General features: G+C 38.5%; 2 protein-coding genes across 27 annotated transcripts in view; one reads left to right on the top strand and one right to left on the bottom strand.

Annotated features, from left to right (window-relative positions):
• The window catches only part of DLC1 (DLC1 Rho GTPase activating protein), a 560,457-nt gene that overhangs the window by 466,676 nt on the left and 77,646 nt on the right, over positions 1–16,135 (bottom strand). For 22 of the 26 annotated variants that reach the window (XM_042983066.1, XM_042983079.1, XM_042983071.1 and 19 more), the window contains one exon: positions 13,425–13,491. The exons of 3 other annotated variants lie outside the window; for them this stretch is intronic. The gene's annotated coding sequence lies outside the window, so the exon portion shown is untranslated. Of the gene's footprint in view, positions 1–2,296; positions 2,357–13,424; positions 13,492–16,135 lie in introns of those variants that run through there. One more of the 26 variants, XM_042983081.1, reaches the window with a different exon arrangement.
• Positions 11,883–15,102, top strand: CB1H8orf48 (chromosome B1 C8orf48 homolog). The gene has a single exon (XM_042983099.1). It carries the CDS (start codon positions 12,757–12,759, stop codon positions 13,654–13,656), a length of 900 nt encoding a protein of 299 aa, XP_042839033.1. The 5' UTR covers positions 11,883–12,756; the 3' UTR covers positions 13,657–15,102.

The raw sequence follows: 16,135 nt of genomic DNA, 5'->3' as shown, positions 1-16,135 counted from the left end.
AGCACAGATTGCAGAGAAGGGCAAAAGGCAGAAAGCGAGATGAGAAGGAGCACTGGCTGGGCGTAAGGTAATAATGGTAAGAGTGGCTATTTTATAAAAGGGTATTTGGGACAGATGTCATAGAGCAGTGCCTTAACGTGCATAGGAATTATGGAGGGATGTGCTTTCATGTGCAAATTCCAGTTCACTTGGTCTGAGAGGGGCTGTGTCCCTTGTAAGACTCTGCCAGGTGATGCCAACATCGCTGCTCCTGCAGTGTGGGATCTCTAATATGGCTGCACATTGGACGGAATCCCCTAGAGCCTTACAGGAAACACTGACGTCTGGCTCCAACTCCCAAAGATTCTGATTTAACTATCATTGGGAGTGGTCTGGCTACCACCCAATATGTATATATAAATGAATGAATAGATGAATAAATGAATAAATATTATAATTATTTTTATAATATTATAATTATTTATTCATTTATTTATTTATGAGAGCAAGGAGAGAGTGAGAAAGAGAGTGCAAGAGAGCAAGTGGGGAAGAGGGACAGAGGGAAAGAGAGATCTCAAGCAGCCTCCAAGCTCAGGGCAGAACCCGATGACACAGGGCTCAATCTCATGACCATGAGATCATGACCTGAGCCCAAATCAAGAGTTGGATGCCTAACCGCTGAGCCAACCAGGTACCCAACTACCCGATATTTTAAAAGGTGACTTTTAAAGTGCAGCAGAATTTAAGAATCACTGTAGGGGATCCAGGCCAGGCGACTTCCTGGTAAGTTGCCACTTCTGAGCACTGCCTCATGATGCCTGTTTGCTTCAGTCTCCTTCTGAGGGGTTTTAGGGCAGAGGTCTACTTGAGGCTGCTGCTCAGGCAAGGCCAGATGACAAGAATTTGGACCCAAATGCAGACATAGGCTGTACATTTAACCATGCGCTTTTTACTGAATGAGGCCTGGCTGGTCAATTATTTCGAGTACCTGAATCAATATTGCATGCAATGCAAAAGTAGGGAAAACTATGCTAACTTCTGAGGAAGCTATTAGAGATGCTTCCCTTTGTTGGGAGACCATCAAATTAATTATTTGATCATTTAATTCATTTATTATTTTCAAAATGTAATGATGGTTTAATACGTGCAAGACATATAACTTAATGGTGAAGAAGACAGACTTTTTGCAGTCCCGGTAGGGCTTACAGTCCATCAGTTATGACCTACCATAAACAACTTATGACATGATTGCAGACTTATTTATAATGTGGTCATTGTTGTATGCATATTCTGCTTCCTGAAAGCATGTGTAGGTAGAGGTCTGAGGAAAAGTTTTGTCCCAAGTGATGGATAAGCTGAGACCTGAAGGGTGAAGTCGTAATCAGTGAGGAGAACGGGTAGGAGGCAGGGGGAATCTGCTATTGAATACTGAGTGTTAGGTTTTTTTCTCAGGAGAATCTTCAGCTGCTTAAGCAATTTCCTTTCTCCTTCTTCTTCAAATGTTTTTCGATAAAGACTTTAGTAACTATTATCCTAAATGTTTTACTGTTCTGTTTTCAATATGAACGATCCAATCCATGTCAGCCATGGTTCCAGACCAGACAAACTGACGAGAAGCGATGAGAAACACAAATCAGGGGAGCTGTGCTCTACTGTAGTTGCAGTGTGGATAATTATTTTGAAAGGAGTTGGTGTGGAAGGAAAGAAAAAAGTAAGTGAAGGGTGTGAGAAGAGTCTAGAGATTGTGAAGTCAACTTGAAGACAGGTGCTCTGGATCCAGTGAGGGACATTGATGTCCTATACTGGGGAGCTGACTGAAGAGAAGCAGCCTATATGAGGGGTGTCATTACAGGATTTTGTAACTGACTGGAGGGATCTTGTTGGGGAGTGGAAGGACTTAGAGATGACTTCAAGGATTCAGACTCCTTGGCTCACTTATAGGTTTCTTTTCTGTGTTTCATGAGTTTCTAACCTCGTACCATACTTCAATTCCCCAATCTCTATTATTGCCTAATTACTTTAATATCTAGTAATTCTAGATTTTTGATGGCATAAGTATCTCCAAATACTTTGTAATAGTAGGAAAAAGTATAGAAAATCAAGTTACTTAATTTTTAAAAAGATCTGCTGTCCTTTTTATGGGAAATGGAATACTATGTCCATGGAAGTATGTTGCTAGGCATTTCTTTCTTTCCATGTGCCTTAGAACACACTGTTGCTGAGTTACTGGGCCATGGCAGAACTGACTGTAAGATTCAGTTTTATGCTGGGAGGTGGGGATGGAGTGGACATGCCAAATAGATGGAAGAAATAGTACCTGCTTTTAGAAATGTCCAATCAAGGGGTGCTGGGTGGCTCAGTTGGTTAAGTATTCGACTTTGGCTCAGTTCATGATCTTGTGGTCCATGAGTTCGAGCCCCACGTTGGGCTCTGTGTTGACAGCTCAGAGCCTGCTTCAGATTCTATGTCTCCCTCTCTCTCTGCCCTTCCCCTATTCGTGCTTTGTGTCTCTCTGTCTCTGAAAAATGAATACATCTTTAAAAAATTTTAAAAAAAGAAACATCCAAACAAGGTAAGAATTTAAAACTCAAACATAAATTGTCAAAACTATTGACGAAATACCATGAAATGTCATGGAATTTGTCTTTACCTTGGTTAATCACTTTGTTCAGATATACTCATCAAGTATTAAATAAATACCTAGTTATCTTTTCCTATGAGATAGCAAAATACTTAGAAGTGAAGACCTATATCCAATCTTTAAAAAGTTGGCAGAAACCGTAATTGTAGTTTTCAACTCTCACTCCAAACAAGTGCCACTCTAAACTGATTTTGATTTTTAGCATACCTCCAACGAATACAAATATTAGGTAAGGAATAGGCAAAAGGGATGCTATTATATTTCAGAATTTTTTGTTAGAATTCAACAGTTTTAATAGGCTGTGGGGAGAGGCAATTCAGCAATTATTGGGAAAACTATAGGTCCAACACAATTGCCTTTCATGCTATTGTTAATATTATGACTATAACATATGAATATATTGTGATGTTATTCCACGTGTCCTAACATGAAATCAAAATCTGAAACTGATTCAGATGATAGCCTTATATCGCTAACAGCATTTTCCTTACCAAAGATTAGAAAATTTGATAGAAAACTTTCTCTCTCTCTCTCTCTCTCTCTCTGCCCCTCCCCTGTTCATGTGTGCACTTGTCTCCTCTCTCTCAAAACAAATAAACTAAAAAAAGATAAAAATATGAAGAGAATAAAAATACAAAAAAAATATGAAGAGATGAGGAAAATAAGATAAATTCTAGGTAGTGACCTACATTTACACTTGAAGACTTCAACAGATTTGGTGCATGCACTTTAGCAAAGGAAAGAATTCAGCTTCTACCTAGAACAATGGCTGGCATTGTGAGATTTACTTTTCTGACATTTACATTCTATTGACCTGAAAAGTTCGATAATCTCACTAAAATTGAGAGATCAGACAATCAGAAAAAATATAAAGATGATAGAAATGTTGAGATGGTAGAGCCCAAGGAATTCCTGTGTTTTAATTACTTCTATTTTTTTTTTCATTTGAGGAAGTAACTTACATGTTTTCAGTTGTTTGATGTTCGAAGTATTTTTACACATTTAATTCTACAAGTGCTTTGGTAAATCGTATTGGGTAGGTAGAATACAAAGGCAAAACTGGGGAATCAGAAAAGTAGAATGCTTGCAAACAATTGGATTACTCATAATGCAGGAGCCCATTAGAAGGACCTCAGTCTCCAGGTTCCTTATTACATCTACTCTGGAATTGCGCTGATGGTGAGGGCAACTACCATGTGTTGGGTAACAAGTTCTAGTCTAAGTTACCTTATTTAATAGTTAGCAGCACCCAAAAGATGGGGGCTGCTGTCCCTCTTACATCACGAGAAGCAAAAATGAAGGAGCTGATACAACTCAAGTCTGGGGAGGAGGTTCATAATTTTTTCTTCTTGGAATGTATAAGCTCCGAGGAGCTTTTTAACATTTCTTGTTTGTATTTAGGTTACCTGAAGCCCATATTTGATAGAGAGCTATGAAAACCACTCTGTAGTTCTTTAGGTCACTTTATCAAAGCTTGTGTCGGGGCCCATCTATACAATAGTAGTTGAGGGAAGGAAGATAGCCAGTCAGATAACACACTATGAGAATAATATGCTAAAATATAACAAGGGGACTGGTTTTAACACTTCTCATTTAGGATTAGGTAGTCCAATGAGTTTCGATCCGTTCCCTCCATTCTCGATCTTACTCTTGTTCTTGTTCTCACAATGCTCGTTATTATCACTATGTTTAACCAAGAGGAGGGATCTGCAGGAAGCCCAGTGGCTTTCACCTCCAAGCTTTTGTCTCCCCATGATTTCAGAATTATAAATTCTTAGCTTTGGGGGATATGGCAATAAAAAAGGGCACCCGAAACCAAAACCAAAACAAACTTTACAACTTTACAACAGCAGCAATTAGCTTAGTAGCATAAAGCCATAGTTACTAGCAAAGGGTCTAACAAGTTTGATGCATGAAATTCAGCCCCAGAAAAGACAAGAAACAGTCTCTGCTAGCCGGAACAAAGGCTGATATTGTGAGATTTCAGTGGCATAATATACAGGCTTCAAATAAGAGTTCTGGTCAGCAAGACATAAAGGAAGTGCTTCATTAGCTATCATAGTGCATACCTCTCCGGCTTGTACCACGGGGCAGCACGCAGCAAGGGCATGGGCGCAAAGAATGAGCTATTCACTCAGGTTTCATAATCTTGCTCTGTTTCAGCCTCCTGGGTTGACAGCTTTCAAGTTAAGCATGGAAGGTTCTAAAGAAACAGTCTTACATTCTTCAGTGATAGAGTTTGTTTTTGGAAAATGCCTATCTAAAATAAGGAGATAAAATACGGTGGGTCTGTGAGCTCAATTTATTACATTAGATGTCTTTCCCGAGCATGGTGATATTTTTATGATGGCTTTGAACACTTCAGTAAAATAGTTCTGTGGAAATATCGGTCTCAAATGAAATTATTTGCAGTTTCTATGTCATTCAACCCTATGCAATCATATGAATATTCATTTTACAGTGAAAGCTTACTTTGTAAGTAGGAAAATTACAGTAAAATGCTTTGCAAAGATATTGAGTAGAAGAAAAATCATCCTATGTAGTAGTTTTCAGGAAAACTACTGTGAATTCCAATTTCTTTCCCCATCATCCGGAGTCACATACAACTATCCCTCAAGAAAACAGAAAACTATACAACTCAACTTCCAATTAATGGCAACATTTCTGGAATCATTTCATGTATCCTCTGTGCTTTGAAGATAAATGTATTATAATTAGGTTCTGATTTACAGTAACTTCCTAGATGCCAACATCAGTATTAAATAGTATTGTCCGACGACCCAGGGATCTAACTTCATAAAATTGAATAAAGATGCTGATAATGGTTCTCAATTTGAAAAGTGAAGGGGAGATAAATAAGGTTAGAAAATCTGCGTATTATGTTGTTACCAAAGAATTTTCAAGAAAAATAGCAAAGAAATCATACAATTCAAATTCATATTTAACATTATTTTTTGTGAAGAATAGCACCATTGATGCACTAAAATATATTAGAGATCTTTATTTTCTAAAATAACAGTAATTTCTGCCCTACACTTGTTTGGAATTTTACCAGATACTCAAATGGAGCGGTGGAAAATCATTACTTGAAAACATTAAAATCTCTGAAATATATGAATCAAAATACTTTAAAATAACTGTTTAAAATTAAAATTTTAAATTTTAGTTATTTTCCAGAAAAAACAAAAATCTCTTATTTGAAACACTAGATGTGAGCAATCACTCTAAAGTCTGGCCAATCGCATTTGTAATAGTGCCAGAGAATATACATTATATTCACAAGACCCCCAAAGACCTTCATCTAAAACAAAGATACTTTTTTAAAAAAATTAAGTTTATTTATTTATTTTGAGAGAGAGACAGTGTGAGCAGGGGAGGGGCTCTCTCTGTGAGAAAGAGGGGGGGGGAGGGGGGAGAGGGAGAGGGAGGGAGGGAGGGAGGGAGGGAGAGAGAGAGAGAGAGAGAAGCCCAAGGAGGCTCTGCCCTGCCAGAGCAGAGCCCGACGTGGGGCTTGAACCCATAAAACCATGAGATCATGACCTAAGCTGAAACCGAGAGTTGGACGCCCAACCGAATGAGCCACCCAGGAGCCCCAAAACAAAGATACTTCTTAATTAACAGACAAATAAAGTCAAAATCACTCACTACAATGTAGCTCTACATACCCCAACAAAGCAGTTCGTCTTAAGTGCCTGTATTTAACTACTCTATTTTCTCCCTTAGCAAATTACAAGCAGTTTTACACTAAAAGGCTATTCTGGAGGCAAACTATCTGACTAGCCTTTAATCTATTTTTCATAAAAAATACATGCTGTGGGTTCAACTGCATGGCCACCAAATTCTTACGTTGAAGTCCTAACCCCAAGTTCTTCAGAATGTGCATCCCTTTAGAGATCAGGTCTTCATAGAGGTAAGCAACTTAACATGGGGTCAATCGGGTGAGACACCAATATGGCTGGTGTCCTTAGAAAAGGTGAAATTTGGAATACAGACACACATACAGGGAGAATACCATATGAACATGAAGACAGCCATCTACTAGTAAAGGAGAGAGGCCTGGAGCAGACCCTTCCCTTAAAGCCCTCAGAAGGAAACAACCCTGTCAGTGCCTTGATTTCAGACTACTAGTTTCCAGATCATGGGACATTTTCTGTTGTTTAAACCACTCAGTTTGTGGTACTTTATTATAGCAGCCCCAGCAAAGTAATCCATCACACATATTAAAAAGAATGTTCCATCTCTCTGGCAATTTCCTTTAAAAAGAGATAACTGAAATTATGGTCATTTTTCTTTATTCTAAAAAATTAAAATTGCAATACTTGGAATGCCTTGGCTCAAACTGTGTTGCTAGTTTTTATTATAACAGTTATGTATAAATCAGTTTGTCTATAATTATCTATTAAAATTAGATAAATAGTAGATATTTAGAAATTATTTAGAAATAAAAACTTGTTAGGGGCACCTGGGTGGCTCAGTCAGTTGAACACCTGACTCTCGATTTTGGCTCAGGTGATGATTCCAGGGTCCTGGGATCAAGTCCCATACTGGGTTCTGCACTGATCATGGAGACTGCTTGGGATTCTCTCTCTCTCTCTCTCTCTCTCTCTCTCTCTCTCTCTCTCCATCCCTCCCTCCCTCCCTCCCTCCCTCCCTCCGTCTCTCTCCCCTTCCTCACTCCTGGGCACATGTACTCTCTCTCTCTCAAAAAAAATTAATGAATAAATATGTATAATTTAAAATTAATTTAAAATAAAAAAAATGTGTATCCTGTTGCATTTGCAAGATTTCATTTTATTTAAACTTAAAATTGCTAATGCTTTTATTGTTTTTAAATGTTTATTTATTTTTGTGAGAGAGAGATTGCTCACATGCATGGGGGAGGGACAGAGAGAGAGAGTCAGAGGATCAGAAGCTGTTTCCGTGCTGACGGCAATATGGGGCTCGAACCTGTGAACTGTGAGATCATGACCTGAGCCAAAGTCCACACTTAACCAACTGAGCCATCCAGGTGCCCCTAAACTTAAGTTTGAAAACCACAAATCCAGGTAATGTGAATAATGCTCCTGTAATATTAAAAAAAAAGCACAGATAGTAAATTTACTTACATCTTTAGTTGAGAGTTTGTTCTCTATTAATTGATGAATTTCCTTAATATTTTATCTATCATCTATTTATCTACCAGAGCTTTGCTACAATAGCATCTTATAGGACATTTCTGTGTCATGCAGCTCATTCTGACTTTTGTTTTTCTAAGTTCAAAAATATTTCTAAACTATCAGGAAATTTTATATATGTTTCACATGTCTAAGACAAAGATACAGCTACTTGAAACAATAAAAATTTACTAAACTAGCAGGCTATAAACTAAAAATACAGAGATCTATAGCATTCCAGTATATAAATAATAATCAGTTGCAAGATATAGTGGATCACTGTACAATCACTAACATAAAAGTAAATAAAATAAAATGAAGTAAAATCAATGCACTTAAAGAAATGGACAGAATCTAAATGGGGAAACTACCTAAAAGATGTCAAAGTATACTGGAATACTTGTGAAGACACGCCATATTTCTGGATAGGAAGACCCAATTTATTTAAAAATTTTTTTTCAACGTTTATTTATTTTTGAGACAGAGAGAAACAGAGCATGAACAGGTGAGGAGCAGAGAGAGAGGGAGACACAGAATCCGAAACAGGCTCCAGGCTCCGAGCTGTCAGCACAGAGCCCGACGCGGGGCTCGAACCCACCGACCGCGAGATCATGACCTGAGCTGAAGTCGGACGCTCAACCGACCAAGCCACCCAGGCGCCCCAGGAAGACCCAATTTAAAAAATCCTCAATGTTTATAAATTTAGTGGATTCTAATAAAAGACTGTAGGTTTTTTACTTTTACCCTGAATCAAGACAGGTTGGTCATAAAGATCATTTGGAAAGATAAAGATATAAGAACATACAAGAACTACCTGAAAATGAAGGAGAGGGGTCTGGCCCTATGAGATGTTAAAACATACTACAGAGTCCGTTAAAACAGTATAGTATTGGTATGTAGAAATTGAAAGAAAAAGCACTGTACTAGAATTGAAACTCAAAACAAACAAACCACAACCCAACACAAACAAACAAAAAACTAAGTGAATATGAGAATTTATGATAAAGTCAGCATCTAAAGACAGTGGGGTAACAAAGAACCTTGTGGTATATATGGTTGAATCAATGGATAACCATATAGAAAAGTATAAAATTAGATTTATTCTTCACATTAGAGAAGAAACTATAAAAGAATTAGAGTGTTAACACAGAGAATAAAAAGAATCACAAATACTCTAAGAAAACTTGGGTAAGTTTATTTATAACATGGGACTAGACAAAAATGTTTGATGTGATTAAGAATCCTAGAACATAAGGAAACAGATTGATAAATTTGCTACGTGAAATAAAAAATCCAACTTTTGCATGGCAAAGAGCATATGCAAATGAAACGACAAAGTGTGAAAATCATTTGGGAATGATCTCACAGACAAATGGTTAATATTTCCAATATTAAAATGATTTTTTTTAAGTTTATTTATTTTGAGAGAGAGGGGCAAAGAGAGAGGGAGAGAGAGAATCCCAAGCAGGCTCTGCACTGCCAGCACAGGGACTGATGTGAGGCTTCAATCCACAAACCGTGAGATCATGACCTGAGCTGAAATCAAGAGCTGGAGGCTTAACGGAATGAGCCACCCAGGAGCCCCTCCAATATTAGAATAAGTGCTTCTTAAAAATTCAGAAGAATAAATCAAAAATCTTGTGGAAAAATGGGTAAAATAAATGGACAGTACACAAAAAAATAAATATAAATGGCCCTTATACACATAAAATGGTGTTCAGTCTCACTTATAAGAGGAATTCAATTTAAAATTACACTGAGATACTATTTCTCATCCATTAGATTCACAAAAATTGATAACTCTGAGTACATATTCCGATGGCCAGGCTCTTGGGAACCATTGTTCTTATAACACTGCTGACAGGAATGCAAAATATGTATCCCCTATAGAGGGGACTTTGGAAATATATAAAACAAACAAACAAACAAATAAACCCCTACATATGCCTTTGTCTTTTGATTTGCTAATCTCACTCCTAGAAATCTTATTGGAGATATACCTCCACAAATACACAGAAAAATTCGATTCCTTATAGGACCAAAATGCCCACCAAAATGTGAGAATTATTGTGGTACATTCCCACACAGAAGACAATGCCATTGTAAACAGAGACAAGGAGGGTGTCTAGAATAAAGTGAAGTGATATCCCAGATAGGTTTCTAAGAAAAAAACAAAACAAAACAAAACAAACAAAAACAAGTGTAAAGCAATGCGTAGAGTATGCTGAATATATTTTTTTTGTAAGAAAGAGTGTACAAATGTGTACTGATTTATAATTTCTTAAAGAAACTTGGAAGCATAAATCAAGAACTTTAATGATTGTCAACGGGGAACGTAATCATAGCTACAGAGAAAAAGCTAAATTTCTGTGTGCTCTTTTATTTTTTTTTCTCTTTCCTTTTTGAAAACTTTATATATATATATATTTTCCAGGAAGCAACTGGAAGTGTGTCCTGTCTCCAAAAAAAGAGAAATAAGAGAGAAAGGGAATTAGACAGAAGACTAATTTTGACCTTCTCCCTCTGGGGGTAAGCCCCTGGCTGTAAGGCACACTTGATTGTTGAGGGAAAGCTGGACAAAGAGCTTCGCCCTGCTCCCCGTTAAGAACTTTGAAGGAAGAGACAGTGTCTGCAGGGCAACAAAAGTAGTGCCATCGGGTGGTTAGGCCAGGAGCACCTGATTTATCTCCTTACTTCCTATTCCTTCCAGCCCTTGAAGTGGCAAGGGCTCCTGCCTGCGCTGTGTGTGCCAGAGCACATTGTTTTTCTTAATTTTTTAATTATGTGTTATTTTTATTTTTTTTTAAATTTGAGAGAGAGAGAGAGAGAGAGAGAGAGAGAGAGAATATGAATATGAATGAATCCAAATCAGGCTCCGTGCTGAGCATAAGCTCAGTCCCAGGCCCTGGGATCATGACCTGAGCTGAAATCAAGAGTCAGATGCTCAAGCAACTGAGCCACCCAGAGCACATTAGTTATGGCACTTCGCAAGCATACACTTGAGAGAAAAAGAGCTAACCTACAGAAGGGATCCAAATACCCATAGGTGTCAAAGCATAGGCAAGATAGCCAGGAGACATTTCGGCAAGTTCCATTAAACTTGCATTTTGTCAGGACCCTGCAAGGAACCTAACTGGGTCTTGGAAAACACACATATTAGAACACTAAACAATTTACTGGCTCATGCTGGTTATTACAAAAAAAAAAAAAAAAAGAAAAGAAAGAAAGAAAGAAAAGTCAATTACAGGATATTCTCCCCAAAAGTATCTGCTTCTAGGATAAGGTTATTAACAAATATTTAGCACATTAGAAGGCATGAATATAGTTTATTTAAAGTATAGCTCCTTTGATTAATGTTTTCAGTTAAAAAGCGTTATAATGAATTATGTATAAATATTCAGACGATAAGGAAGGTTTTTAAAATAAACATAAAAAATGAAATCTTGAGCTATTGAGCTGCTGGAAATCACTTGGAGCTATCCACAAATTATATAAAGACTAACATATGATAAAATATTATCTGGGTTGAATAAATGAAGTTGAAATCTCTTTATCATTAATATGAAGCTGGCTCATATTTGAGAGATGCTTTTTGAACATTTCAGACTTTTGACTCTTTGCCAAGGTGGACATTTTTGGAATAACATTAAGTATATCCTGGTTAGACTTCAATAACACACACGGGACCGACCAGGGAGCCCATTCTCTTGAAATTATCTCCCATACTTACTAAGACCTAGACTCAGACATTTATTAAGACCTAGAAAAAGTCTGTCTTTAGAGTCAACGTATTCTGATTCGAGAGAATAGTTATTAATAAAATTCTGCCATGTTTTAAAAGAGGCTATCCTAAAAGGATATGTCGGGTAAAAGAGTAAATGGGTTGGGGTGGGGGGTGGTTCAGAAAGATAAAGATGGGAGTTCCTTGACCTGGTAGTACTTATTTCACAGAATCTACTTTGTGACGTTGCATTTACTTCTGTTTTAAGAGTCATTCAATGCATTTACTTAACAGATGTATCTAACGCCTTCTAATGCGTCAGGGAGGTTTTAATTTAGTGGGGTGATGGGGGGGGCATCATCAAATAGCTGCAAACCATGAAAGAAAGGCTGTAAAGAGTCTGGGGCAGGGGTGGGTATGAAGCCCTTCCTGAGGAAATGGGATTTGAAGGGGTAACAATAATAAATCACATAAAAAGAAGGGGTGCTGACATGCCAGCCAGAGAACTGCTTGAACCAAAGACCTGAGAACCTGTGTTTCGCAAAGCCGGAGCACAGACTGACGTCCCAATACGGGAGCACAGAAAGTTGTGCAAGATGTGCAGGCAGTCTTGTAAGGATGGTTTCAGCAGTTCGATATTTACTCTAAGACATGGTTGACAAAAAGGTGATCTCCTGGCTAGAAGATCTGCAGACGTGTTTTTGCTTGCGCTTTTTCAGCCAGCATTTTTTTTTTTTTTTTAATTTGGGCAGGGCAACATTCTTGAATTAGTTCAGAGGCCACCTATCCCCCGTCGGCCTCAGACAAATATTTGACCTCTGAGGAAAAGGAGTTTGTTAGATTTTCTAAAGGACTGTCAGATATTATATTTAAACAGCACTACAGAAGAGCTGCTGGAAAGCAAACACGGTCCGAGCCTTGCACACCCAGCGAGACCTGCGCTTGTCCGCGCAACGCAGAGGCGAAGCTGGGGAGGGCGGGGGAAGAGGAGGAGCTCGGTGCCTGCCGGCACCCACTGCGCATGACCGCATGACGCTGCCGCCCCCGTTGCCAAGGCAGCGGGAAGGCGTAGCCCGGAAGGGGAGCCTTGCTGAGCGACAGCCCTGAGACTGATCCCCGGTTCGCTCGGGGCTCGCTAGTTCCTGAGCCAGTTTTGACCGGAACAAAGCCGATGAACACCCAAGTATGATGCAAAGAGATAGCCATCTGCACAGAGGAATTCACAAAAGCCAGGGGAACTGGCCCAAACGGACTTGAGGGCTATGGCAGACCTTTCTGAGGACACCATTCCTGATGAGGTACAGAGTTCCGGTTCATTCAGCTCCTCTGGAGGACTGCAGCCCTGGCCCCAGGCCTCTGGGAGCAAACCTGCGAGTGGAAAGCCGACCACACCCTTGGAAGACGGAGACAAACAATCTGAGCTTCCAGACTACAAAAATAATGAGGAGAAGTTCAGCAGAAAATGGATCAACTATCTCAAGGGCAAAGAAACTAACTCTGGACAGTACCAACCAGACGCTAAACTTCAGACACAAAGCACTTGGGTATCCGATGAAGAACTGAACGCCCGGCAGTCTTTTTGCGCCGTTAAGATAAGCCTGATCCATCGCAGAGCAAACTTGAAGGAGGAAAAGAGCAGCAGACAAAAAAAGCCACAGCTTAGATTGGTTGCAGAGGCTTCAGAGATAGATGCCTTAAACTGTACTGTGCCTGATGAACTTTTGAACAGAATCTACTTAAAAAACATAAGGACAGCACCAAAACAGGTGGCAACAGCTGATCAACACATTTCTTCTCAGTGCCCCAGTTGCAACAGAAAAAGAGCAGAACTGGCTCAATCGGCCTTTCTGAGACAAAAGAAGACTTTACTGGAGTCACTTCTACTCCAAGAGAAAATGGATGAACATCTTTATACCAGAGACTTTCTTACCCTTATTGGAGATGCACATCAGGGCCTCCCCAGGCTTTCAGATGATCCCAAAATAATCTGGAAAAGACTGAATGAGAAAAGGCAGATCAGAAACTCTGGTTTTGAAAGGTCAGATACAGAACAGGTGTGGCAGAATGAAAAAAGTGTTTGTCATTTACCTTTTCTCCACCACCTGTCCAAACCACTTACACTATCCAAACAGGACACAGTGTTTATTAATGATAATGTGTAATGTGGATAAATGTTTCTGTTGTGTATTTGAATAATCATCATTTTTACAGGCACTTTGGAAACCAATTTAAGACTTTACTATGTTTTCTTCACAGATGTGACGACTAAAAACTTTCCATCCAGTACATTTTTTCACATTATAGAGGGCAACATTATAGTTGGTATACTTGCAAAGTTTTCACAATCCAGGAGAGAGATGTTGGTAGTTTAGACTAGGGTTTTGACCATACCAACAGAAAGAAGTACAGAAATGTAAGAGATAGTTAGGAGGTAATAACAGTCTTTGGTGAAGTAATGGGTATGGGATTTAATAAAGGGTAAATGTTAATAATGTTACTAAGTTTCTGACTTGTGCATTTGGATGAAAGATAACATCATTAAGATAGGAATATTGGAAAAGATCTTGTTTGATGGTAGTCATTAAGAGTGTGATTATCTGGACAAAGTTTAAGGTATATTTGAGACATCCACATTGAGAGGTTGAGAAACAGTTGGTTATTTGTGGGTGCAGTCTAAAGAAAAGGTTGAGCCTAGAGATTTGAAATAAAGTTGGAGGGGTGGTGGTGGTGGAATCGTTGACATCTGGTTGGGAATTGAAATAAGAGATATGGTGAGCTCTTCTAGAAGAAAGTAGAGTGAGAGAGAGGAGGGGCTATGAGCAACTCCTGAGAAATTCAGCAACTAACAGCTGGGTGGGAGAGAATAAGCCAGCGAAGAGGTTGAGAAGAAATGATCATAGGAAACCACGAATGTGTCATGTTACAGAGATCAAAGAAAGAATATTCCAAAAAGGATGGGTTGTCTAAGCATGCTAACTCAACAGAAAGTTCCTGTGAGATAACTTAGTTATGTGTTGGATTCTGTTGACCTTAGCAATAGTCACTTCACTTACAGAAATTGGGCAGACTAAGTGGATTGAGGAGTAAATGTAAGTTAAGGAAATGAGGACTTTGAATACACTATATTCCTGGTTAAGTGCAGGGAGATGGGGGGGGGGGTAAGCTGGAGATAGATACAGAATTGAGGAAAGAATGCTCTAAAAAGCCATTTTGTTCATAAAGATTCTATGAAACTTTTCTTGTTCCTCCTAATTTCCATTCTGATGAAACAGTATCACCCCCTGGAGAATACCATGGTGATCTGAAAATACATTTGTTGGAAAAGGGTTTGATGCATTCTGAGAAATTTTATCTGTTATTTCCCTATAAAAACATAAATCCTAGAATTACTGACAGCATCTGGATGTCATTTTTCTACATGTCTAACACCTAAGCTGTCACAGTCAAAAAGAAATTTGTAAAAATCAGCACAAAACAGTTTTTGTATCATGTTCCAATAACACTCTTTGGAGTTTAGACCTTCATTTATGTATAAAGATACTGTTGTATCCTGTAGAATTTAGCATATTTCCTCTTAGTCATTCCTAAATAAAATGGAAAACAAATCATTACCATTTTCATAGTAACTTTTTATTTAAAATCCACATTATGTCATTCTTTCTTTGCCATCTCAGTATATTCACATTTCACAATCAAATTCTGAATAATTTCCCATTTAGAATTCCTCATTAAAGGTCATAATCCACCCCTGTAGTCAACTAAGCTAGAAATGTTAGAGTCATTATTTGTTCCTCCTCTCTTAACAACCCCCAAGCTAACTACTTTTCAGCAAGACCACTGGATCATTCTTTAGTATCTTCTGACCATGACTTCTCATTTCCATCTCATTACCACCTATCCTCATCATCTCAGCCTCTCACTCCCGGCTTCTCTCCTCTCCAGTCCATTGTCTGCACAGTTGGCAGAATTATTTTTCTAACACAGAGACCTGTTCAACTTATTTCCTTGATTAAAAAAGTAGTAACTGATTTATCAGTGTTGTAGAAATAGCTCAAATTAACTAATGCCACATAGAGGTTCCTTCATATCTGATCCCCATTTACCTATCTAATCTCATCTTCTTCTATGCCTCCCCCCCAAACCCCCATATTTTATCCTCTACACAACTTTCACATCTCTGAACTCTCTTGTTCTTTGTGCTGCTGTGGTCTACAAGTAACATTTGTTTTATTCAAATTCTCTTAATTGTCTTTTATAGCTGGTGTACTCTTTAATTTTGTTTTAGTTCTTCTATTTCATTATAGTAAATAGGTAATACAGTTACACGGTTTAAAAAATCAAAATGATGTTAAAAGGTTTTAGTATGCAGTTTTCCTACCACCTGATCCCATCCCATCCCACTTAATTCTATGCTGTCCAGCCAGACCTTTGCCTGCCAGGGGTTAACTCTTTACTTGCTGAATGATCAGACAACCGGGTATCCCAGGATGAGGACAGAGGTAGAAGAAATGCAGGAATTGGGGAGTGGCCATTTACCAATCAGGAGAGAGTATTTCTATATTTTAAACAGTCTGAACTGAATTAGTGTGTATGAGCTGAATATTCATGTTAACCGTAAGTAGCCACTTAATGCTAGTTTCT

This window comes from Panthera tigris, chromosome B1 (assembly GCF_018350195.1).
Source record: "Panthera tigris isolate Pti1 chromosome B1, P.tigris_Pti1_mat1.1, whole genome shotgun sequence".
Lineage (NCBI taxonomy): Eukaryota > Metazoa > Chordata > Mammalia > Carnivora > Felidae > Panthera > Panthera tigris.
This window is presented reverse-complemented; position numbering and strand designations above follow the sequence as displayed.